Genomic DNA, 24,162 nt, shown 5'->3' on the forward strand with positions numbered 1-24,162 from the left:
AACAGATCCATCGAAAACGTCGATGTTTAGCTTTGGTTTCAGTTAGGATCTCAGCTTCAGGTTCGATTTCAGGTGTAATTTGTGTCTCAGCTTCAGGTTCAGTTTGAATCTCGGCTTCGGGTACAATTTCGATCTCTACCTCAGCCTCAACCATGTTGGATTCGTGGTCATCTTGTGAAGCACGAAAATAAACATCAAACATCTTCCACAACTTAAAGAGGTCGGCGGGTCTCGGCTCAACAAGCACTAATTTGTTGAAAATTTCCACTAGGACGTCACTTTTTCCTGGAATATATTAAGTAAAACACATTATTAAATCCCATATATATTTAAGTGTTGGAAAAACAAAATAAAAACTAAGTAAATTGGAAGACGAATCATTCCCTATGTTGAGATTTTTTTTAGTGTGAGGTAGACCTACACTAACTAATATGCTATCCGAGCATGTATAATATTCCGATTATGAGGCCAGCCCTTCAAATTAACTTTACGTTTCAGATGTTTAATCTCAATCTTAAACATTGGGAGGAGAGGAAGAAAATGTATTAAAGTATAAAATTGTCCTACATCGAAAGTTGGAAGATTTTCTAAGCAATATACAAGAGTGTGGCAATCTATCTTACTCTTGGATGTGTGCTAGGCTCATACTTTACTAATAGAGAAGAAACTGACGTATTTTTACTTTTTGGATGATTTTATTTTTATAAAGTCTATATTGATAATTAATACACAATTTTCATAATTTTATATTTTGACAATAGGATTTCTAATTTTTTTCCCCCAAAATTCAAAATACTCATCAAAGCTTCACATATTTGGCAATATTATTTCGTTCGGGGATTTTTACTTTGTCCGTTGGGTTAAGTTTCCATTTTTGGGAGTTGTATTCTATTGTGGTTCCACAACAAATATTAATAAAATTTCAGATGACCAAAAACAAAACTTCACAAATTTAGCAAGTTATGATGTTATATATTATATAACAAGATTTTTCGAAAACTGACTCCTATTCTGATTTAGTATTGGTTCAACGATTATGTACGTTAAAAACTGTTTTTAATGTTAATTATAAGGTTATGGACCAAAACTCATAAATCTTCCTAGATCCAAAGCAACCTTTAATAATTGACTCGTACCAGCTGCCTCTCAATACTACAGAGTAGCAGAGGTCAGTAAACACCAAATATAGTATGTAATCAATTTTGTATTATTATTTGGTATGAGAGGCATGTTGTTTTATCCATGTATATACCATAAGATATAAGTGTTTACTATTGTAGTCGAGTGTTATAGCTAAGATGACCTAATTGTTAGATGTTATAACCAAGATGACCTAACTGTAATATATTTGGCTGAATTTATATGATAGTTAGGGTATATATAGTTATGATGTATCATGGTAATGGTGATTCGACTGGCCATATATTATATTTGAAATGATAACGACTAAATATATAGTCGATATCTTTAATACGGAAATCTTAATCCTAAGGAAAACACCAAGAACATATAATCTCATACGTGTTATTACGTATGAGTTTACCGAATTTATTCAAGTAGAAGGTGAAACCTATAGAAATTATAGAAATGATGGGAGATCAACGTGATAAAAAAGATATCACCAAAATTAATGAAAAACAGTTAAGATATTTGGTGAATTTATATTTCATACTATATTCTACAAATAGAGCATTTCACTATGTGAAATAGTCAATACAAGAGGTATATATATCGGGGAAATGTGGTTTAGCATAAGAGCAGAGTCACATTCCTACTCAATATATGCTTCTCAAATAAGGACTTTTGGTTGTACACACATGTTTGTTATGTGGTTTGGAAGAGGAAACAAGGAACCACCTCATCTTCAATTGTGTTTTCTCTTAAGTTTGGATTGTGGTCACTTCAAGGCTAAATCTCTACGCAGCTCCATTATCTTGGAGTTATATCTTACACAAGTTGCCCTAATCTCTTACTTGATCACAAAGCGGACTATTCTTACAGGATAACAGACCACTATTTATGTAATATGTAAGGAAAAGAATCAAAGATTTGACGATGGATATACTTTTCCTCCTTACTTTATTTTAAAATAGGGTAGGCCGAAATTCGAGAAACAAAGTTTCAGATCAAAAATTTATGGGTAGAACAAGGATCGTTATCATCTACGAAAATAGTTTCATTTTTGGTAAATCTTCTATAATCCTCTGGCATGTGACATATTGCAGTCTCGTCGTGATTTCACAACCTTTCTTTTTTCAACAACATTCAATATGCAGACTTGAATTCTTGACACATCGATGATAGTAGCACAAATCGAGAAGTCACTTGTCTTGGTCTAATTTGTACGTTAGAACTAAAAATCACATAAAAAGAAACCCTAACTATGACATCTTAAGTCCTAAAACATAAGTCATTAACTCTATAAAATCTATAAACAAAATGGGTTGTTTCTTGATTAACTTTTTTCTCTCAATTCTATATTTTAATAATTTGATATTTTAAATATGTTTAATGCTTATTAAAGATTAAGAGCGACGATATTACCGTAATTTTCTGGAAAAGTGCAGGTTGAACCGTCTATCATCGCCAATTCTGTTAAGAATAAAACAATATATCGTAAGTCATCCCCGACCCAATATATATTAGACTACCTTATGGGTAAAAAAATGAACTTTCTTTACATTAAAACGAGAGACATTGTTTTGGTATTTTGTTATAAAACTTGGAGTTTTTAGTAATTTAAGAGCTGTTTTGATTTTTCATTTTTTTAAGTAGATCCCTTTTTAAGTAAAACTATTATATGAAAAAAAATTGTTTTCTTGAGATATACTTTTTAAAAAAAATTGGATCTTTACAGGGACATCATTTTTACTAGTACTTTTTGGATTTTTTTTTAAATGATTATAGAGTTAATGACCTTTGAGTCGTATATTTTTTAAGACGAAATTTAGATCATATAATTACTATGTTTTGGAAAACATATCTCTTCTTACACAAATCTTTTCAAAGTCTTTATGTTTTCGATAATACATAAACTTAGTTACTAGACCAACTCGTTTTTGGTTAATTTTTAGGTCATTTTTCAAAGACCTTGAAAAATATGATCTTTTTTCTTGTTTAATTTCTTTTCAGTAGACATATAAATCTTTGGATCATTGCACTTTTGCTCATCCAACTTGGGTCGAGCATGTCGTAAGATTAATGTATGTAAAAACGAAAGTTTAGCTAAGTGTTTTTCTTTATATATTTTTCTTGTTTCTTATTTTTTTATTTAAAATTCTTCTTAGTAACCATTTTATACTTTCATATCTTTTAAAGTCAATTTGTTAATAATCTTGTAAGATTTTTATTTGTTCATCACATCAACAATTACATGAGAAACATGAGTTCAATATTAGGGAAAAACTATCCCAAAATTTCCTCCGTTTATGTTTTCTTATGAAATTTTTGCTCAAAAAAAAACAAAAAATGAAATTAACAATTTTTTTTTATTTTTTGTCAACCACACATTTATTAAAAAGCTCCTTGGGTGGTTACCCAATTAGGAGGAGAAATGTTTACAAAGGTAGCTGTAAATTTGAAAAGGAGAAAATATGAAATAACAAATTTGAAAAGTAGTTTTTGATATATTTATAATAAATTGAATACATAGCTTTTCAAACTGCAAATACCGGGGGGAAAAATACCTTTATTTTCGGTTGTGCTTTCATGATCTTTTGGCTTCTTAGGAAGTATCTTTCTCACCAAAGATCTGAAGATTCTACGGATCCCCGAAATATTTTCCTTTGCACTTCCCATCTTATTTTCCGACTGTATTATATGACTTTCTCGTTGACAAAAGAAAAAAAGTATAATGTGACTTTTTCTCTAAAAAAAAAAATTCTGCAACTAAACACAACTCTTATCTGTTTAAATGTATGGAGACAACCACTTCTTGTAATGTACATATATTTTTCTTTAACAAAAAAAAGTAATGTACATATTTTCCATTCAATGTATATTTTCCCTTAAATTTTTTAATATTTGATTATGTATATATTTGAATTACTTGATTATATTCCTTTAAAGAGTTGTTTAAGTAAAGAGATGTAAGGACATACGTAAGCATTATCTAAATGTGAATGGAAATAAAAGTGAGGAAGATTTGTTCTATATGTAGACCGTAATGACAGGGGTTATTACACTGTCATTTTTAATAACTTTTCATTTTTCCAAAAGCATTCTACAATATTGCAAATAAACCTTATCTGGATGCTTATCATATTCTAACTTCTTATAACTACTAAAGAAATTCTTAAATTTTCCATTTTTTTCTTTCATAATAAAATTTTCTATCATCACAAAAGATTATTTCTATTATTTTCTATATATAATTAGACTATTATTTTTCATAAATTTATTCATATATATATATATACATAATAATGATTTTATATTTCAATAATAGTATAATATATTAATCTAGATTTTAGCGGACCCATAATCCTCAAAAGAAAATCTTATATATACAAATTCAGAATACACTACTTACATATAATATACTTGTTAGTTATTGATACTTTTGTAAGTAAACTACATTACTTCAACATCCGAATACACGGAAACAAAAATGTCCAACTCTGACCATATAGATCTCCTTTCCGTCTAACGTCCAAATGTCCAAATAGCCAAAATAATCATCTCTAATTTTCTATAGACTCTAGAAAACAACTGCATAACTAACCAATTTTACATCCTTTAAAATAATAATTACCATTTAGTTTAGTAAGTATATATATATATATATCTAGTTACGTGATTGTTGTGCTTTTTCAAAACGATGTATTTGTGAGACAAAGCATAAAACAAAATATTTTATTCATTCATTTCCTAATTACCCTCACGTTTCTAATTAAGTTTCTTGTTTGCTTTCAATCACAACATGAAAGCATTGTTATAGTTTTCCTCTATTTCGGTTTCCCTTTAGTCATTAGTTAATTATACACAAGTGGGATGGGAAAATATTGAACAAAAATAGATCTGACTATAAATAATTAGTATTTATTTTAAACAAAGACCAAATTGGATTCATAGTCAGTCTGGAGAAGATATCGAATTCACAAAAGACACAAACATACAAAATAGCCTCGTACGTGAAGATCAATATCAAACTTACAAAACCGAAGAGTAAAAATAATTATAAACGTCGTTGAAATCTTCTTCAGTCAATCGCAGAGTGGATCAAAATGGCTGCCTCCTCTGTTGTTGGAGCTGCGTCTTCTGCGTTTAGGGACCAAAAGTCATTTACAAACAAATTAACAATTATCTACTTAAATCATTTGCGAACTCCATAATCTTAACACTAGAGTTCCATCGAAGCGTCTAACTAATCTAAAGAGCGAACAATCTCTTCACCAAAAAAATAGTAATTGCAAGATCGAAGGTTAATATACACAATGAAATCAAATCCGAGATTATTGCAAATTTACGCTTTAACACTAAAGTCGAGAGTACCGTACCTGGCAGATGAGAAATAATCTTCTCTAAGACTCCAACACTTGATGAGCTCTCTTTTTCCTTGTCATTTTCATCTTCACATTCTAATTTTTGAATGTTTTTACCAGATTTTCCCTCTGCTGTTGTTGTTGTTGTTGCATCCATAAAGTTGGATATCAGATTGTTCAAAATCCCACCTTTAGCTCCTTTCTCTTCTTCTTCTTCTAGTTCTTGTTTATCTTTGTTCTTTTCTACGACTTCTTTTGGACACACGACCTTCTCTGCTTCTGGAACGCCTTCTTCCATATTTCCTTCCTATTGTTTCTTTCCTTACCATTGGTTCCACTTTTCCTTAAGACAGTGCCATTTTAATTAATCTTGTAAAAGTAGTTTGATGTTGAACTTTATCGATGCAAAATAGTGACTTAATATAATATACAATGAGACAATAGTATAGGTTATCCAAAAAATGAGATAATATATTAATTAACTAAAGTTGTACTAAGTCGGTAGAAAATCTAGAAAAAAACGACACGTCCACTGTTCTGAGAAGCGGTCATGTGGTTTTACACGTACCTCGTAACTTGTTGTTTACCATATATTTCATTACACGTGTCAGCTAACTGTCTAAAACTAAAAGCATTTTCATATTCCTTGTCTGATTTCCTCGAATCCACACGTCCCTTGTTGTGAATAGATGTGAATAATTGTGTATTTTACCAATTTGCAAGTTTTAGTTCTTTCCAAGATTTTTTTATGCATATAACAACAACTAGTCATAATTATTTTGTTGTTCTCTTAATGTTTTAAGTTTTACACGTAAATTAAAAAAAAAAAGTAATTTTTATATTATTTAATTATTTTTGTTTGTTAATTTAACAATTTTAGTTTCATTCTTTTCCTCTCCTTATTGGTTACTAAGTAAAAGTAATAACAATGTTATTACAAAATATCAAATTTTGTGGAAGAAGAAAAAATTTCAAAACATCAAATTATTAGAAATAGAGGGAGTAAATAGCTAGGATTTTTGAGAAAAAAAAATTCTTTTTAATCTTTTGAAAAATGGGCCACTGTTTTTGTCAAAATTTTTTTTTTTTTTTGAATAGCAGGAGGTTATGCGCCAAAACCCGTAATTCTCCAGATCCGAAACCACATCATATAATATTAGTTTCGTCTCAAGCGTCACTCGAATCGACGACCTCTAAGTTTCACCAAAATTTTTTACCAATTGAGCTAACGACACTTGAAAAATTAGGTTTTAATCTTTTGAAAAATGGGCCATTCTGTTTTTGTCAAGTTTCATATCTCTAATCTCTGCAATCTCAGATTTCTTTCATATTCTTTTGCAAAAGTTGGTTTCTTATTCTCTTCCAAAAAATTCAGAAAAAAAAGTAAAGTCATTTGTTTAAGTATTTCTTTTGCCGGATAAATTTTACATTACAAAAAGAGAAAAAATCTTCAGATATTTGTAGTTGCACATCTTATCAAATCATTCAACTCTCTAAAACTACCAAAATAAATAAAAATTGAAGTGATCTGTAAGCTTGATGGCCTATTTTAAGAGATCATGAAATCTGGACAAACAATTCTTTTGGTCAGAAGTCAGAACAGATCCAAAGTCTAATTTGTGGATTATATATATAAAAGTATTACATGATAACTTTAAAGCTAGCTGCAACAATTTTGGCAAAAGGGCCTTATATTTTGTACATGCTTTTCTTTTCTTTCTTTTCGTATAAATGTTATTAACCACCACATTTTACAAGAAACCAAAAAAGTACCTTAATCCAACTAGTTATTTTTTGTAATAAACTTGGGTTGCAAGTGGACGTGGGAAGATGGAGAAAATGCATTTTTGACGCCACAGATTCTATGCTTAGTGCTCCAAGGCAGCAATACATGTACGCCACAAGCTTTTGGTGAAAAACAAGACTGCCTCACGGTTGCACCACTCAAATAAGAGAGCTTCTTCTTCCTTCTTTGGCTAGCCGCTGATGTCACGGCTGCTAGAGCCGCTGCATCCGGTAGAAACCGCTCTATTATGTAACTCGGTGACATGTCTTCGCTTCGTTCTGTGCTTTCCATTGTTAAGTAGCCGTTTGAGTCACCTGCTCCGCTGCTCCCATCCGATTCCGAAACGCTATCTTTTGGGAGTTCGACCATGTCTATGGCTTGCGTGAGAGACAAGACATCGACCGTGTCTTGGTTGGTTTGATGGAAATGTTCGTGATTGTTGCGTTTCTTCATATGCGACAATCTAGCTGGTGTTAAACTCTCACTGGCGTCATCAAAGTCGTCGTTTTCACCTTTAACGTGCACCTATGATGTAGAACGAATGACAAAATCAATTGGTAATGAATGGATTGAAAAACCTAAAACAGGAAAACAGAGAAAATATTATGGTTTAGAGAATGATAAACCTTCAATCTTCCAGGAGGTAGTTTGAGGCGGGGCGTCTCGGATTCAGCATCATTTTTCAAATGAGACGAGTTCTTGGGCATCCCGGGAGCGGTCTCCCAGCAAAACGGGACGGAAGCTTCCGGAAACTGACCCGGAAGCTTCTCTTGGCTGACATGGCGCTTCGTCGACAAGAATGGAGCATTGAAGTTCAATCTTCGGGATCGGTTAATATCCATCATTTCTTCAACGGTAAGATACAAAATCATTTGAGGGTAAAAGGTGTTTCTTGTTTGCGACCCAAGAAGGCAAAATTGTGAGTTTGGGAGATATCAGCTTTGTTGTATTGACACTCTTCTTTTCTAGTTTGTTAGCTGAAAGTTGAATTTAATGACAAGTTGTTGAAAGTTTGAAACTTTCTCGTGTCTGCAAAACCGATATTTGTGGCCTCTTTATTGTGTTCACAGGTCAGGAAAGAGCTTTAGAAAAAGTTAGTCTCCTACCATGTGGTGGTGATAAAATCGATCATGAAACCAAACATTAGAACTCAGAGCCAAAATTATAATTAAGAAGATGATTTCCTCATTAAGTGATAAAAAAAGAATGTTGAAATATGGAGGATAATTTTGGTGAAACATGTTGAAATATTGTATGAATGAATAGTTTCTTTGTTTTCTTGTTTCAGGAGGATAAAAAACACATCCCCGGATGCTTTCAAAATCAATACAAGAAACATGTAAAAAAAAAAGTTGAAGAAGTTACAGATACAATTACATAATTCCAGTGAAAAAAATAAATAAAACGAAAGAAGCAATAATACATCTAGAAATAGGACAGAAGAAGAAGTCCAATTTCACCAGAGGTAAGTTCTTCTTCGTGGTTTCTTCCCTTTTTTTTGGCCAGAAAACGTATTATATCTTAAGCAGCAAGAAACACTCTCTGCACTACTACTTTATAGTATCCTCACCCAACCCCCCCCAATAACCAAAATTATAGAGAAAAAATATATATATAAAAAGTTTCTATTTACATGGCTATGCTTGTTTTTTCCCTGGTTCACTCAAACCAAGCCTTGTTTGATTGCTCGGTTTCTGTTTTGCACAAGGAAAATGAAACAGTGTAGAAGCATACCAGGAGGGAAGAAGAGAAAGATTTTGCCCATCAAACCAAAACGATAGTTTTGTTCTACTTTTGGTCGTTTGGTTCACGAGCTTTGTGGTAGAGCTCGAGTGTATCTGCATGACCTGGATCAATACATAATGCTGCTTCACAATCTTTGATAGCAGCTGCTCCTTCTCCCATTGAATCATAGAATGCTGCTCGTAGATGTAACAGCTGGAGATCTGGTTTAAAAGATATCGCCCTTGAAAGCTCGTCTATGGCTTCACTTTCTTTGTGGTCGTCCATAAGAACTGCAACCAAGAGTTCATGTTTTAAAAAAAAAAAAGCGAAACTTAAAAAGAAAGCTTAATACGCTGCTGGTCTTAGCAAAGCAAAATTGAGTATAACATTGATAAGAACAGAGGCTGTAAAACTACTGTTCTTATACACATTCACCAAACCAGAGAGACTGCATATCAATTCGGTTTAAGGACACAAGTAGATAACACTCTCAGTTCTGTTTCTATCTCCAGAAAGATGATGGAAATGTCAGATGGGTCATAAATTCTCATTTCTGTTTCCATCACCACACAAGCTGGGTTGTACGTTTTTCTAACACTTTTGTGCATTGAATTATACGTGGGTGAATCCCTCAGAAAGGATCAGCCATTGTTGTCTTGTTTCTGGCATCCAATAATAAACAACAAACAAAAGGAGGATAAACTAGAACTTGGTTGTGTCATTAGCATACCTGCGGCTCTGTATCTGTAAGGATAGGTTCTGAGAGGGTCAAGCTGTGTTGCCAAGCTAAGGTCGCTCTGTGCCATCTCGCGGTCACAATATTCAGAGCGCTTCTCATATGCCGAAGCATTGTTCTGAGCCTTCTCTATTAGCTTTGTCATTTCATCAAAGGCAGCTTTCCGTTGGTTTTTAAGGTGATAAACACGTGCAAGACCTTGGTGAGCTCGTGTATGCTTGATGGTGAGAGCGTTTGTGTAGCAATCAGCTGCAAGATCCAGCTTTTCACAATCCACATATACGCTCCCCAGGTTGTTCAAAGCCTGCAAGCAAATACACCAAACAGGAGTTCATGATAATGTCATATGATATAGTAGGATAACCTTTTGAGCAAATATACGAAACGGTTTTTAGGACAGTTGGTTCCTGAGATGCGACCACATTCCATTATCAACAAATTACTCCAGACACCAAGAGCAAAAAGTTTTAAACTGGGATTCTGAAACTAGGGAAGTCTGAAGCATGATCCAACAAGTAAACACTCTAGAAAAAGAATTGACTAATTGAGAAATCAAATAACATAAATGAAAAGTGCTGAACTCTTTACTTACTTGTCCCTTACGGAGACCATCTGAGGGGCACTTAAGCGCTTCTTGAAGGAGCTGAATCACATAATTTGAGGAATCCGGGTCAAGCGTAGAGTCCGCAAGGGCATAAGCTTTGAGAAAAAACGCTTCAAAAGATCTTTGTATGGAAATGGACTCCTCCGCTTTGGCAAGGGCTTCCTCGCGGTGACCTGTATCATACAATATCCAACCTTCATACACAAGTCTCTCATGCTCCGACTTTGAATGGTTTCGAGCCAGCCTTAGACTACGCATTGCTGCCTTTTGACAATTTAGCCTGTCAGTATGCAAGCAGCACTTGTTAGAATCAATTAGAGTCTGCCACAACATGCACCAGAAGATAAAAGTTTTTATTGAGAAGCGTAAAGAGAGATTATACCGTAGCAGAAGAAGAGACTGTCTGAATCGTAAAAGACTCTTCCCTGGATCATTTGCAAGCATATGATGAACAACTGCTAGAGAACCAATATCATCCACAGAAGACCAACGATCATACAGCTGCATCCAGCAATCAGCCTGGCTCCACTGCTGGGCTAACGGACGGAGCAGCTCCACCATATGATCACCATGGATTTTCCAGTTAAACATCATAAAATTCGGCTCCAATGTCAAAAGCGCCCGAATATCTTTCAGAGCGCCCTCATAATCCTCCATACCTATAGAAATCCATGCCCTCATCTCCAGACAGTCAGGAGAGGCCTTGAATCCAAGAATCTTGTTCAGTTCCGAGATCGCAGCTCCAAACTGGTTCTCTTCAACCAATGCCACTGCCCTGAATTTGTAGGGGAATGTCAAAGTCGGGTCTAACTCAGTAGCTGTGTCCAAATCGAGCAGCTTTTCTTTACCACTGCAATACAAGGACCTCTCCTGGTGCATCCACCCAGTAGCTTTATGATCCGAAATCAGTGAGTTGATGATCTTATAAGCCGAGTACCTATGGTCACGCTTGAACTTAGACCTAGCAACGCCCACGAGGGAGTAAAGATGACCAGCCTCAACTGCTGCGTTAAACCATCTCTGAGCATCCTTATATTCTTTTCTCTCCAGCATCACCACTCCTAATTGGTGATACGCAAGCTGTTTCTCCCAATTATCCACCGCGCATTCAACCAAACGTTCTAAGAGCATCACAGTAGTGTTAGATTTCATATCATCTTCCATGGCAATCTGGCTTAAGAAGAAGTACAATGTAAAAGAAGCATGGCCAAGAGATGCCAGTCTTTCCCGTCCCTCGGCACTACAGAAGAACTTTATAACATTCGGATTATGCATAGAGCTCGGCAATTCCCTAAGAAAAATCTGAAGACAAGCTGCCACCAGAAGGTATGCAGCCTCTTCTAATCCATACTCGATCAACAACATTGCCTCATCCAGAGAATTAACAAGATGTGCCAAATGCGAATCGCAAGCGGATTTCAATTCATCGCAACAGAACCGATTCGCCAGCTTAAGAAGCTCCAAGACAACATTAGGAGGGAAGTTATCTAACCTGTTGGTCCTGCTGAAAATCTCTGCAGCTCTCATCCCTTCAACAGAGATTCCGTTCTGCGTAAAATTGATCGTGGCTCGTTTCATTTCTCTAAACCCACCGTATAACATCGCCTTGAAAGGTCTCGACAAAGAAGCGATTTTGTACCTCACACAACGAACCTCTTCATCACCAATACAAAAGGACATATCATAGTCTACTTCCTCAGAAGTAGAACATTCATCTTCATTCATCATCTCTGATCTAGAAGCTCCAGAGCAAATACATGGATCATATACAGATTCCGGATCATACCCGGAAACAAGAGTCGCCTTTGGACATTCCAAATTCCTCCCACAACAATCCATAGAAGTTGTTCCAATTAACTCATCCTCCCTCCTCTCGAATCGAAGCCACGACGCCAGCACGACTTTCGCATGAACATCCACGGCATGTTGCCTAGACGATCGGAGACTCCGCCGGAAAAGTTTCGGATCAGAAATTCCCCGGAAGATAGCGCATTGCTCTAAATACGCCCCAGACTTCTCGAATTGGGAACAATTCTCGATCCTCCGATAAACTTGAGCCATCATGTCAACCAAATCAACGAATTTCAAACAAGGATCGATTTGAGGTTCAAGCAGATCCGTCACAGGAAGTCCACAGGGAAGAAGAAACTCGGGAGAAACAAGAGCGTTTGCTTGATTCGAAGGAGGAGGATAAGTCCGGCTTGATTTAGATCGGACTGAATTAACACGAAGATGATCTGAAAGGTGTTGTAAGAGCTTATCCCCAACTCCTCCGGTGCCACCGCTACCACCACCACCGCCGCTATTACCAGGAGGAGGAGGCGGAGGAGGAGCTGATGGGTTAAGAGCGTAAACTTGTGTACCCTTACAACCTTCTGCAAGCTTCAAACTTCGCATTGTTGTGAAGAGATTATGCTGCATCTTCAATCAAACGCAAAGCAAAGTTTTCAAATTTATCCAAAGATCTGAATTTGGGTCATCAACAAAACAAAACAAAAAACTCAAGATTTACAAATTTCTTCCGTCACCTTTAAAACAATTCCGAGGATTGGATCACGGAGCCAATCCAAAAGTCCGGTGCTTCAGACCCTTTAATCAAAAACCAATAAAAATCAAATAATATTTTACAAAGTTTGTGTTTTTATCTTCCTCAACGAAGCTCTTCTTCTTCGTCTTCTTCTTCTCGGAAATCGTGTTTTTGCAGTGTAAGTTTCATCGATCCGGTTCGTTTTTTTTTGTTCGCACTAATTTTACGAATCTATCCGTAAAAATAGAGAGAGGTAATTGGAGGAAGAATCTTCCTCCGCTCGATCTCTCTCAGTTTTGGTTTATTGTTTTTTTTTTTTTTTTTTTACGAATCTGTTTTCAGAGAGAAGTCATGTGTTCTAATAATGCAAAATTAAATTAAAAAAAAAATATTATTATATGTGTTTGTTTGTGTGGCTTATTTTTATTTTTTTGCCTTTTTAAGTTTTGTCCTCTTGTTAGTTTTGTGGAAAGTAATTTGATTAGTTTATTTTATTTCCATTTAAAGCTTAAATTAATCCTCTTCTAACGTTATCAACTGCCATTTTTTTATTTCTTAGATTTTCGCGGCACTTTTTACAATCTCCAAAAAGGTTGAAAAAAATATACATAATTAATTAAACATTTATATGAAAGTACTGGCCTTTAATATACTTTGACAGTTTATTTATTTATCCCCACTTTCTTTAGCATGCTTCTATGTTACACTTGTTTCCCTTTTTTCTATTTGTTTAGTCTAAAATTTGTATTCGTTGTTATGTTCCTTTTTTTTTCTCTGGCTGAAATTGAACTTTTACTTTTGGGTGAGTCTTATGCTTTTTCCAAAATTATGATTTATGAAGTTAGATCATATTTATCGATTTTGTTAAATATAAAACATAAACGGAAGATTGTTCGATTTTATCCAAAGTGGAACTTGAACAAGACAGAGTGGATTCCATCAATTAATTTTTGGTATTTTATTCGTTGTCTTTCAATTGGTTATAATTTGTTAAGTTTTTTTTCAGTATAAAAAAAAACACCAAATGACACATTTTTATATTTTTGTTAACTTGAAAATCAGAAAAAAAAATGTTAGTAAAATAGTATATTTTCATTGCGATTTCATAAGATTAACTACTAGTGTATGTTCTATAAATGTAGTAAAGGATAAAAATATTTGATTTTTTCTGCATGTACTAGAGATTAGTCAAATTTGATATGGATTTTTTCGATAATAACCAACATATTGAATTCATAATTTTGCAATTTTAATTGAATAAACTACCATGATAAATGTTTTTTTTTTCCTTAGTCATGTATTAGATTAATATAGACAATCTATATTAATCTAATATCATGCACATTAACTTTTACTATAACCATTTTCACTAATCTATGAATTTTTCTATAGATGAACATGTTTTTGTATATTGAGAGGTTGGTTCCTCATGGATTTGGCACTCGGGTGTTGTGAGCTGAGCTGACTCATTGGAACCTTATGAACGAAGATTAATCTTGACAACATTGAAATTTTGACAAAAAATTGTCTTTCAGTTACTTCATCAATTAAAGTAGTATTAAACAGTCCCGCTAATATTATCAATTATTTCATTGGTACTTTAATTTGAATATAGAAATCACTAAAATCACTTATCAAATTGTCTGTTAGAATATGTCAAAACTTTAATCCGCTTGACCAAATAAATCTATAGTTTTACCACTACGTGGCCAGTTTAAATTACGCAAAAAAACACCACCATAGATCTGTCAGAATCTTTCATAAACAATATATCTGCAGAGATTCGTCGTTATCATTTATATTAATAATGTAAAGTATCTTTAAATGTTTGAGGCTACCACATATACCGGTTGTGCGTGACACAATTACATTGCTGATATTTTCTCTCACAAATTATGTTTACTGATACAAAACGTAAGAAACGTATCATAGAATAGAATATAAATAAAAATTAAAATATTATCTGACAGAACATAATAAATTGTCGAGAAAATTAATAATAATAAAATTAATATGTGCTGTTAGATAGCCGGCAAAGGGCTTTTGCCACCCACATTAAGCGGCGAAGTCATGTCAACACGTTTTACTGTTAATTTTGTTATATATAAATTCTTAAGGAAGTAATCGTAATTAAATCTGTGCTAAGCTATGATTAAGTCTGGTATATTGATGGGTGATTATTAGTTTATGTGATGACACACGAATATTATTATTATATAGATAAATATAATTCTATGAAACATATAATTGAGAATGAAACTTATGGTCATGTGGCTGAGACAGCTAAGAATGTCTTCTTAGTTTTGGGTAAGAATGTATTTTTATCCAAAAGCACGGATCGTACTATACACTTTGTACATTACCCACCTAAATCACTTGTCTATTTCTCTCTATGTCCCCACATAATTCTTCTCTCTCTTTTTTTTTTTTTACTATCATCTCAAATAAAACCATTATGTTTCAAATTTCGATTACAGACTGTGGCATAAAATACTATGTTAAAAAATAGCAATACATAAATGATTGATGGTACCGCTAAATTTTACCGTTATATGATTGGTAACTATACTAGCGATATCGTTCACCGTTTACCTTCTCCGTAAAGGATTACTAATCACACCCAACAATTCTGGTGAATTTGTTTGTACCATTGGATTTTTTTAGAGACAATATATGAGATATGTAAAGGCTCATAGGCCTTGGGAAATTTCACACTAGCAATTTTTCTAGAAAATCTCAGATATTTTATGACGTTGAATCTAAGATACGAAACTAAGGTGTTGTTTGATTTTGTACTAAGTTTGGATGCTCAATTATAGGTCCATCTATAGGTCCATCAAATATTTGAAAGAAAAAAAAGAATATACGAATCGACCCATTACTAATTTGGCCCATCAAATTCAAATGGTTAACCCAATCCATTTGGTTAATAGTTCGGAGTTCGGACCGTACCGGTCTACCGGATAATCCATTTTTTACACGTGAATGAAATATGTAACAGCATATTTTATTTCTGCAACATTTTATCTCTATCAATCAAACTTTAACGCCCGATTGTTATAACATGGGAACACAAAATGCAAAAGTATTCCCAAAACCCAAACAGTGTATCCATAATCTTACTACAACGACATTAGCCAATTAGGCACTACAGTACAGAGACATCAAAGATTATTTGAACATTTCGTACAAAAGATGTAGATTCCGATACTATTCAAATTTTATATAGACACTGGAGGAGCATAAAGCCGATATTTTTATGGTCATTTTCCAATTTAACAATAATCAAAAAGATAAACAGTAACCAAAAGCACTTTTTCCTTCATGGCAACGTAACAGTAGTAAAAATGTCAGTCAAATTTCTCCCAATCTTGAGTTACATTGGCTGAAGGCGAAGCTGGCGGAGGAGGGTTCAAGCTTCCCACTCCGTTACCGAATGATTCCCACTCGGTGCTTACTGCTGCGGCTTTGCTCTGATCCACAAACGGATTTGAACATCTTGCCTTCAACTTATCCACAATCTCCTGCAAGTTTTGGACTCTACGTACCTGCCAACACAAAACCCAATCATTCTTCAGTCTATGATTAATTTAGACTGAAGATAGAAGAAAGATCACAAGATGATTCAGAGGAGCACAATCCCAAATCTTAAGAAAACTAAATGTATCTTAACCAAAGTCTCTACATTTACAACTATATGAAACAAATACGATATATGAAATCTTTACCAAAGTCTACATTTAGATCGTTGCAACTCATCTCAGCTTATAAAAGTAGTATAATTCTGAACACTCATACATCTACCAGCTCTATTAACACTCTTATCGTCTAAACAAGTTTATTATGCACGCAGATGAACAAAGTAATAAACTAAAAACTAACCTCTGCCTTACGCTGTACTTTAGCTTCCCCTTCAGCCTCAATACCATCCAATTTGAGCAACTGCCTCATGAGAAGCTCCACAGTCATGTCAAACTCCCGCACCGCAACTTTCGTCCCTCCATTCACAGCAACCTCTAAAGCAACGACCTAATTTCAAAATAATAAACAAAACTACCTTAAGTACAATCCTTCCTACCTTTCCTACAGTAACAAAAACCAAAAGATGTAGAACTCACCCTATCTGAGAGATTATCGACCTCTCCTGTAACCGCAACAAGTGCAGCAATAGCTTTTGCCATCTCTTTGGTTACCACCACAGGAGGCTGCTGTTCAACTTGTTCCACTCTCTTATTCGTATCCTCAACGAGAACAAGCTTAGACGCATCCTTAACACCAGCAGCTTGCAATTGTTCAGCATCATCTCTCTCAACTCCCCTGAACAAGATGTTCAATTCACTAGCTTCCAACCCAGTTTTCTGAACAAGGGCTTTCTTCACATCACCTATATATCACATTCCAGCTTAAACATATCAATCTTAACTAGATTAACACAACTTCAACAACTAGATTAAGCAAGGAAAATTTCATAAACTCCATAATGAATCACGCAAAATTCTCTGAGGCTTCGATAATGTACACTAAGGAAAAATCAGAAACGGATCGGGAAATGAGCTGAGCGTTTTGTTACCGAAAGTGGCGTGAGCAGAAATATGAAGATCGTGGTGGGATGAGCCATGAGAAACAGTGATTCTGATGGTTTGAGAAAAAGCGGCGGAAGCAGAGTCGGGATCCTGGAGAGGTTGGTCGGAGGAAGCGGTGTCGTCTCTTCGTTGGACGAGCATACCACCAGGTCTCACCTCCCATTCCGATTCGTCGGTTGAATTATACATCATCGTTTTCGACAAGGAATCGGAGTATGAGAATGGGATAAAACCCTTTGGAGCAACAAATTAGGGTTTTTTGACGACGGATGATGATTCACGCCTCCTCAAGCGGCCATACAAATTCTCCTGATACACACACGGGTTTTCAATTTTTATTATTTTCCTTTTCTTTGGTAATTAGAATTTCTTACGATTTGGGTGTCAACAAATATATATCTTACTAACAATAATTTTTCATTTTTATACATAACAGATATTTTTGGTATTTCACATATGATGATTCTTCACATAAATTGTGAAACGTCAACTTTTCTGTTAGTTAACGACTGGTTTTAGATCCAACCAACCGGCCCTGAATGGAATGAGTTGTGCACGTAACACTCATATTGGCAGGATTTGAACAGGCCTAATTGCAGACAGGACTGTGCCCGGATCAGGTCCCCAACCAAAAGGAATTTATAGGCCTAGAATTTTCTTGATTGAACAAAAAAAACAAAAACTATCGAAGAGGAGTATGGCCTCAATCAGAATTTAGTTAAGTAGAAACAGAGCAGCAAGTAGAGTAATGGTGATTTGTCCATAGCAATCGAACATGGTAGCGACAAATATCTCGTTCCCTACTTGATAGTCAGTTTTTGATGACTGAATCATATACCACTCGTTCCATACTTGCTATGCACTGAAAGACTGATGCATATATAAAGATGCAGTTAAAAAATGCGAAAGCGATAAGAGGAACAATTTATACTACAGCTATACTAGTAGTTGGTTATCTAGCACCAAGCCCAAGAGAAGTGCCAAAAAAGAAAGCCAATGCCATGATTCTAAGGCTAAAAACTTTGAAAATGAAAATTCTAGAGGCAAATAGAGGCATCCAAAAACGACTCAGAAAGTACAAACTTGAAATCTCTAGGGCCAGAATTGCCTGAACGTAAGATGCATAAAAATGAATGCGTAACCATTTTCGAGATTGTCAACAAGCTCGACACATATTTATAGAACAACGAAGAAAGATCTTGGAACATCCAGAACAACATACAGGAAGTATAAGACCACACAAGCTACTACTTTGGTGATACGTATACAATTATATACCCACGACCTGGTCAAGCTGATAAGCTTCACTAGATCAATCTAATCTGTGTGCAGCAGAGAAACAACAACAAACAAAACATAGCTTCACTACACAAATCTAATCTCTGTGCAGAATTAACAACAAACAAAACATCCAAAACACACAAGAAACGAAGCAGCAAATTTGATCCCTCGTCAAAGTGTTTCTTTATTTGATCAACATAACAAGAAAGTAGATTAGCTTATAGCTTTGTGGGATCAAACAAAGCTATTGTATAGTGTGTATCATCACATTTCTCCTCCTAATTCTCAAATAGACTCAAAATCAAATCTCTGTTTTCCCGGAATAAACCATTCCAATCTTCCTACTCTTTTTCCAGAAACTATAATCAAACATATCATTATAAGATGAACAATAATACCCACCAAAAGCTCGAACTTGGGGAAAAATTCGATAAACTTAAAAAAGAATGAAGTTTATACCAAACTAAGAAGCCACTACTTCAGCAGCTTGTTCAGTCGCCACCGCGGCCGCTTCAATAATCTTCTTATTCTTCTCAATCGCCGCCGCAACTTCCTGTGGCATATACTTCTCATCATGCTTAGCCAAAACTTCCGTCGCCGAGAAGAAACAATCGAGATTCCTAGCTTTCTGCGAAACAGGTTTTGTAGAAACTTCCTTCCTCACTTCATCCGTATACGGCTTAATGAATCCTTCAACCACAACTGAGTGACCTTCCCTAAACAGATCCGGCAAAGATCCTTTGTATCTAACCAAAATATCAGTGATCAGATCGGTGATCACAAACTCCATCTCCTGTGACGCCGCCGGCTGCGCAACGCTACCTTCAAGAACCAAACCACCGAGTCTGAATTTGTTTTTGGTTGGATTCTCTGCGAATTTCTCCATAGCGTCTGATGGCGTTAGGTAGAAGACGAGCTGATCCTGGAATTGGTTGAGGACGATAACTACGAATCCGGCGATGCAGCTGAAGGTTAGAGCGTAGGTCCACAAACGGCGATTCTGCATCTGACGCGCTTTGGCTCCGATGTCGATCTTCTTAGGACGCGTTGGACCACGACGAGCGATGGAGAGAGATCGGAGGAAGGTTAAGGATGATAATCGCGATGGATCTGGTGAAGCGGTGGTCAATGAATAAAAAATCGGGGAAGGAGATTCGAATGATGATGAGATTTGAGGATTTCTTTGAATAGATCGTAGGATTTGAGAACTTCGACGGAACAACAATCTAGCCGCCATTTTTTCTGATTTTTCCTCGAGAATTTTCTCGTGGGAATCAATCAAATTCCGGAGAAAGTGAGAAGAGGTTTATGGGGTTTTCTGGAAAAATGAGGAAGAAGCCACAACCCACAAGCCGCCCCACTGAACTATGGACCACGTCAAGAACCTCTGTATAGGTTAGAGGGTTTAATCACAAAGCTAAGTTTTTTTCTTCTGTCACAAAGTTTTCCAAAGATGCAAATGCAAGTGTCCAAAAATTTTCTCTTCTGTGGGATCAAATCCTTACCGCGTAAACACACATTCAAAGAGTAAGTTCGCTGGTAACACAAACAGAATTGCACTTGAGCTATGTACAAGATCAGTATGCTGACTTTTTTGGTTAAAAGACTACCAATAAACTACTTTTTTGGTTAAAAGACTACCAATAAACTACTTTTTTGGTTAAAAGACTACCAATAAACTATGTTTAGAAACCACCCAGTATTTTTGATTCGAGAATGAGAAACGATGATGAAAAGTGTTTTGTGCAAAAAAATGCACAAAGGTGATAAACTCTTTTTTGTTGTTTTTTTTTTGTTTAAGAAGAGACTCTCTTGAAACCCAAACATACAAAGAAAGAGGTACCTCAAGTTTCAAAAATTCTTTAAAAGAAACAAAGACAAATCTTCCTACTCATTCTTGAGCATTACTACTTGCGTCCATTGGCTCAGCCTCTGTTGAAGCCTCTCCTTTCTCTCCTGCCTTCTTCGCTGCTAAACACCAAATTGAATCTTTTTAATCAACATGTGGATCGCATTATATAAGGTAAAAGTCTGGAAATTTATTTCTAAGTTCTTACCTTTCTTCTTCTTTCCACCACCCTTCTTCTTCTTGATACCCAAGGCTAACCACCCTTGGATCTCAGGGTCTTCACTAATCTTAGTACCAAGCTCCTGAAGTGTATGTGAAGTGATCCTATCCGATCCATTTGGCATCAGCAAAACTGTGAACTTAATTTGGGCAACAAAATCCCCTGAAAAATAACATGAGTCCTGATGTCAAGATTCAGTTCTATATATTAAAAAAAAAAACTTCATCCTCCTTACCAGGCTTCTCGTAAAGAACAGGATATGGTTGCAAATGACCATGGTTCACACACTCCACAAGACCAAGACGAGCCCTTTTCTCCTCCAGTGACCTGTATTGATAGTACTCTCAGGAACCGTTAGTAAGTGAGATAATATTTTTAAGAAAATAAAATGCTAAAGAGGGTATAAAAGACACCTTGCAGTGAATGGCATACGGGGGAAGTTCTGTTTAATTTCGCTGATTATGAATCTGGAGGCCTTCATCTTCAACTGATAGTTAACACTCTCATCTTTCTTGTAAATAGTTGTTTGCTTCTCGTCTAATAGCTTTGGCTGCAAAGTCAAAGATTGTGAGAACAATGGCAATAGATAAAGGTTCACCAATAGTGATCAAGATACAATAAACAAAAGCAATTACCTTGCCATCACCAGTGCTTGCCACAATATCTATTGCATAGACTTCATTCTCTTCAAATTCCACTTCGTCAACAGTTGTTTCAGGGCTCGATACACTTAGCACAACCTTGTTTCCATCTATCACATGCTGCTTCATCTGGTGGGAAAGAACCCCTTCAACAATTTTGCAGTCATAAGCTCTAGCCACCTTCTGAATGGCTTCAGTTACTTCAGTGTTCTGCCATAAGAAAAACAGAATATCAATGTCTTAATTGCAATATGTTGTATGATTAAACAAGAAACTACAAACTCATAGCAAGAAACTTTATTTAAAAAAAATTCCCACATCAAAGTAGCTATGGCCTCACTTGGAAGTGAATCCATAGCAATTACAGCCTTTATCCAGAAATCTCTTCCCACAACAATTTACATGTTAAATCCGTTAAAAAATAAGCAAACCATTCAGCATCGTGCAAGACCAAGAGAGGCACAACTTAGACAAAGTTTCATCGTCTCATAGTAAATCCAATGAGGGATCATACTAAAGTTCAGAAAGAAAAAAATCCCATCAGAGTAACTATGACAAAAAAGCATCAGATGGATAATAATCCATAGCCATTTATAAGTGTTCATCATCTGGGCTTTACAAAACCTTGACAATCATTCAAGAACCAAATAAACCAAAAGCCTATACTTTCAACTTTCATGTAAAAATAGTACTAGGGATACCTTCTTTCCAGGACGTACGAGCCTCAAAGCAACGTCAGCTGCAGTATTAGCGGCACGAATAACATCAGCTTTACGCCCAGTAACAGGCCCTTCTTGAAGAACATGTGTGTGACCAACAAGAGCAATGAACCCATCAATATGGCATCCCATATCACTGCGATTGAAACGCAAAACAGCATCAGTAATAACACAGGTAAATCAAACGGACACATCTAAAAAAGGGTATTACTTGAAGACAACTTACATTTTAACCATATCACCATCTTCCAACACAGACTCATCACTGGCAAGCGGTGAGAAATGACCAACAGTGTTGTTCACAGAAATGCATGTAGGGAAAGCAACACCTCTCTCAATCTTCTTCTTAGCATTCTTGTACATGCTCGCTGTTTGCCTTTTATTCAAAAAACAGAAGAAAGAACGAACACATAAATATCTAAAAGCAATCAAGAAAGCGAAATCTACATCAAGAACAAATCTGAGAACAAAGAGATCAAAATCCTCACTCTTTGATAAAAGCATCTCCTTTCTCGCAGATATCAACAATCTTAGCTTTTGGTTTGCATTCAGCTAAAACAACCTGCAACGCCTCTGCAATTCAAAACCCAACAGAAATCGATAAAGCTACACCGTGAAAACCCTAAATCCAAATCGTACTTAAAATCAAAAGAAGAAAAGAGAAAGAGAGGGTATTACTGTTAACGATCTCAGCGGCGGTCTTGTACTTGGTAACGACTTCAGGAGAGGTAAGACTCAGTTCCTGCTCGTCTCTCTCATCGTCCGAACTCATCTCTGATAACTCTCGACGATCGAAACAGGGGAAACAAAATGTTAGGGTTTAAGGAGGAGCGATTGGGGGAAAATGGTGGAGAAGGAGAGAACTGAAAGTGTTGGCTCAAATAAAGGTGCTAGGGTTTTCGCTTTGTGTACTCTCTTCTTAAACGGCACCGTTTTGGATTAATCCCTTAAACGGCACCGTTTTGGATTAATCCCTTATTTATGCGTTTTCCAGTTACGCGTTACTCATATACTCAACATGGGCCGAAGGAAAGCTGTTTCAGATAAGCCCACGTCAGGTGGCTCTCATTAGTCATTATACGTTGCAAATTATTTATTCTTCAAGACAATAAATTCATATAATTCGATATTAAATATTTATTTAATTTTTTGTGTTAAGAAAATCGTTTATGGTAAGGATATATTCATATAATTCGAATAGTGATGTTTAAAGTTTTTTTTTTCTACGTTCATTTTGTTTTTGATTAATCTAACATTACCTTAAAAAAAATTAACGACGGCTATATCTATATATAACAATATTTGAGAAGTGTTTTTGCTGACGTGTCGGACTCTCGGCTCTTGTTGAGTCCTTGATTTTACGTAATTACTTAAATACCTTCTATTAAATCAAGTCGAATATCAACTAATGTTCAATTACATAAGTGAATATTTGATATAATTTACATTTTATAAAATTAATAAAATTCGTAAACACGAAAAAATAAGAAAACCTAAAAAAAAATGGATCGATTGTAACATTTTTTTAAATTAATAATATTCGTAAACACGAAAAAATAAGAATACCTAAAAAAAATGGATCGATTGTAATTTACGTACCAATTTAGAAGATGTTCATCGTACCTCATCATCATGTTCTTCGTCGCATGTAAACTTTTTAATATACATACCAGACTTGAAAACCTAAAATATAGCATATAACCAGAGAGAATCGACAATTTAGTGATAGAACATCATCTTTTGATCGAATCTCACATGATGGAAAGACGACTCTTAATTAATATCTTGTCCATGCCAAGTCTTCAAACCATCATATTGAATTATTGATGCTATCCTGCACCATAGAGTTCAAGCTAATAAAAGAGGGTGTTCTTTAAAATTACCTTGAATTATCTGATTGGATCATGCACGAATAATGAATATAGACTCGATGAAAGTGTATTAACCTCCATTGATCGTAATGAAAAACGTGGGATTTCGTAGAAGGAGACGGAAAATGGTCGTGTGT

General features: G+C 35.2%; 6 protein-coding genes across 11 annotated transcripts; all 6 read right to left on the reverse strand.

The window, feature by feature from the left end:
* Positions 1 to 5,018: 5,018 nt before the first annotated feature.
* LOC9312171 lies at positions 5,019 to 6,178 on the reverse strand. Of its 2 annotated transcripts, none has more exons than XM_021026519.1 (2): positions 5,499 to 6,178; positions 5,019 to 5,256 (listed from the first exon to the last, which is right to left on the reverse strand). In XM_021026519.1, the coding sequence occupies exons 1-2, from the start codon at positions 5,779 to 5,781 to the stop codon at positions 5,201 to 5,203; spliced, it is 339 nt and encodes a 112-aa protein (XP_020882178.1). In that variant the 5' UTR covers positions 5,782 to 6,178; the 3' UTR covers positions 5,019 to 5,200. The 2 variants fall into 2 exon arrangements, with proteins under 2 accessions (XP_020882178.1, XP_002877820.1); XM_002877774.2 differs by having other exon boundaries at positions 5,019 to 5,259; positions 5,499 to 6,166.
* Positions 6,179 to 7,085: 907 nt separating this feature from the next.
* On the reverse strand, positions 7,086 to 8,345 carry LOC9313889. The gene is made up of 2 exons (XM_002877775.2): positions 7,896 to 8,345; positions 7,086 to 7,794 (listed from the first exon to the last, which is right to left on the reverse strand). The coding sequence occupies exons 1-2, from the start codon at positions 8,139 to 8,141 to the stop codon at positions 7,267 to 7,269; spliced, it is 774 nt and encodes a 257-aa protein (XP_002877821.1). The 5' UTR covers positions 8,142 to 8,345; the 3' UTR covers positions 7,086 to 7,266.
* A 153-nt stretch (positions 8,346 to 8,498) lies between these two features.
* Positions 8,499 to 13,218, reverse strand: LOC9313890 (ethylene-overproduction protein 1). Of its 3 annotated transcripts, none has more exons than XM_021024591.1 (5): positions 12,863 to 13,218; positions 10,717 to 12,755; positions 10,323 to 10,614; positions 9,725 to 10,034; positions 8,499 to 9,284 (listed from the first exon to the last, which is right to left on the reverse strand). In XM_021024591.1, the coding sequence occupies exons 2-5, from the start codon at positions 12,753 to 12,755 to the stop codon at positions 9,058 to 9,060; spliced, it is 2,868 nt and encodes a 955-aa protein (XP_020880250.1). In that variant the 5' UTR covers positions 12,863 to 13,218; the 3' UTR covers positions 8,499 to 9,057. The 3 variants fall into 3 exon arrangements, with proteins under 3 accessions (XP_020880250.1, XP_020880252.1, XP_020880251.1); XM_021024593.1 differs by having other exon boundaries at positions 8,518 to 9,284; positions 10,717 to 12,749; XM_021024592.1 differs by having other exon boundaries at positions 8,518 to 9,284; positions 10,717 to 12,758; positions 12,867 to 13,195.
* A 2,731-nt stretch (positions 13,219 to 15,949) lies between these two features.
* LOC9313891 (BAG family molecular chaperone regulator 4) lies at positions 15,950 to 17,755 on the reverse strand. The gene is made up of 4 exons (XM_021024466.1): positions 17,432 to 17,755; positions 16,980 to 17,245; positions 16,744 to 16,890; positions 15,950 to 16,409 (listed from the first exon to the last, which is right to left on the reverse strand). The coding sequence occupies exons 1-4, from the start codon at positions 17,634 to 17,636 to the stop codon at positions 16,212 to 16,214; spliced, it is 816 nt and encodes a 271-aa protein (XP_020880125.1). The 5' UTR covers positions 17,637 to 17,755; the 3' UTR covers positions 15,950 to 16,211.
* LOC9313892 (cytochrome c-type biogenesis protein CcmE) lies at positions 17,668 to 20,278 on the reverse strand. Of its 2 annotated transcripts, none has more exons than XM_021024468.1 (2): positions 19,185 to 20,278; positions 17,668 to 17,753 (listed from the first exon to the last, which is right to left on the reverse strand). In XM_021024468.1, exon 1 carries the CDS (start codon positions 19,960 to 19,962, stop codon positions 19,189 to 19,191), a length of 774 nt encoding a protein of 257 aa, XP_020880127.1. In that variant the 5' UTR covers positions 19,963 to 20,278; the 3' UTR covers positions 17,668 to 17,753; positions 19,185 to 19,188. The 2 variants fall into 2 exon arrangements, with proteins under 2 accessions (XP_020880127.1, XP_020880126.1); XM_021024467.1 differs by lacking the exon at positions 17,668 to 17,753 and adding an exon at positions 18,066 to 18,314.
* Positions 20,279 to 20,442: 164 nt separating this feature from the next.
* On the reverse strand, positions 20,443 to 23,105 carry LOC9313893 (ERBB-3 BINDING PROTEIN 1). 2 transcript variants are annotated; one of them, XM_021024465.1, is made up of 9 exons: positions 22,833 to 23,105; positions 22,643 to 22,727; positions 22,381 to 22,530; positions 22,137 to 22,290; positions 21,430 to 21,645; positions 21,208 to 21,344; positions 21,030 to 21,121; positions 20,783 to 20,956; positions 20,443 to 20,693 (listed from the first exon to the last, which is right to left on the reverse strand). In XM_021024465.1, the coding sequence occupies exons 1-9, from the start codon at positions 22,924 to 22,926 to the stop codon at positions 20,617 to 20,619; spliced, it is 1,179 nt and encodes a 392-aa protein (XP_020880124.1). In that variant the 5' UTR covers positions 22,927 to 23,105; the 3' UTR covers positions 20,443 to 20,616. The 2 variants fall into 2 exon arrangements, with proteins under 2 accessions (XP_020880124.1, XP_002877825.1); XM_002877779.2 differs by having other exon boundaries at positions 20,443 to 20,696.
* Positions 23,106 to 24,162: the final 1,057 nt, after the last annotated feature.

The sequence above is a fragment of the Arabidopsis lyrata genome (genome assembly GCF_000004255.2).
Source record: "Arabidopsis lyrata subsp. lyrata unplaced genomic scaffold ARALYscaffold_5, whole genome shotgun sequence".
In the NCBI taxonomy this organism is placed as follows: domain Eukaryota; kingdom Viridiplantae; phylum Streptophyta; class Magnoliopsida; order Brassicales; family Brassicaceae; genus Arabidopsis; species Arabidopsis lyrata.

Excerpts from the sequence above, each read along its gene's own strand:
- LOC9312171 (XM_002877774.2), bottom strand. The coding sequence starts at position 5,781 with ATGGAAGAAGGCGTTCCAGAAGCAGAGAAGGTCGTGTGTCCAAAAGAA. Across the intron at positions 5,260-5,498 it reads GATTATTTCTCATCTGCCAG|AAGACGCAGCTCCAACAACA; the intron begins GTACGGTACTCT and ends CCCTAAACGCAG.
- LOC9313889 (XM_002877775.2), bottom strand. The coding sequence starts at position 8,141 with ATGATTTTGTATCTTACCGTTGAAGAAATGATGGATATTAACCGATCC. Across the intron at positions 7,795-7,895 it reads TACCTCCTGGAAGATTGAAG|GTGCACGTTAAAGGTGAAAA; the intron begins GTTTATCATTCT and ends TCTACATCATAG.
- LOC9313890 (XM_021024591.1), bottom strand. The coding sequence starts at position 12,755 with ATGCAGCATAATCTCTTCACAACAATGCGAAGTTTGAAGCTTGCAGAA. Across the intron at positions 10,615-10,716 it reads CAGTCTCTTCTTCTGCTACG|GCTAAATTGTCAAAAGGCAG; the intron begins GTATAATCTCTC and ends GCATACTGACAG. Across the intron at positions 10,035-10,322 it reads ATGGTCTCCGTAAGGGACAA|GCTTTGAACAACCTGGGGAG; the intron begins GTAAGTAAAGAG and ends ATTTGCTTGCAG.
- LOC9313891 (XM_021024466.1), bottom strand. The coding sequence starts at position 17,636 with ATGATGTATAATTCAACCGACGAATCGGAATGGGAGGTGAGACCTGGT. Across the intron at positions 17,246-17,431 it reads TTCTGCTCACGCCACTTTCG|GTGATGTGAAGAAAGCCCTT; the intron begins GTAACAAAACGC and ends TGTGATATATAG. Across the intron at positions 16,891-16,979 it reads TCGATAATCTCTCAGATAGG|GTCGTTGCTTTAGAGGTTGC; the intron begins GTGAGTTCTACA and ends TTTTGAAATTAG.
- LOC9313892 (XM_021024468.1), bottom strand. The coding sequence starts at position 19,962 with ATGGCGGCTAGATTGTTGTTCCGTCGAAGTTCTCAAATCCTACGATCT.
- LOC9313893 (XM_002877779.2), bottom strand. The coding sequence starts at position 22,926 with ATGAGTTCGGACGATGAGAGAGACGAGCAGGAACTGAGTCTTACCTCT. Across the intron at positions 22,728-22,832 it reads CGCCGCTGAGATCGTTAACA|AGGCGTTGCAGGTTGTTTTA; the intron begins GTAATACCCTCT and ends TTTGAATTGCAG. Across the intron at positions 22,291-22,380 it reads GATGGTGATATGGTTAAAAT|TGATATGGGATGCCATATTG; the intron begins GTAAGTTGTCTT and ends TTTCAATCGCAG.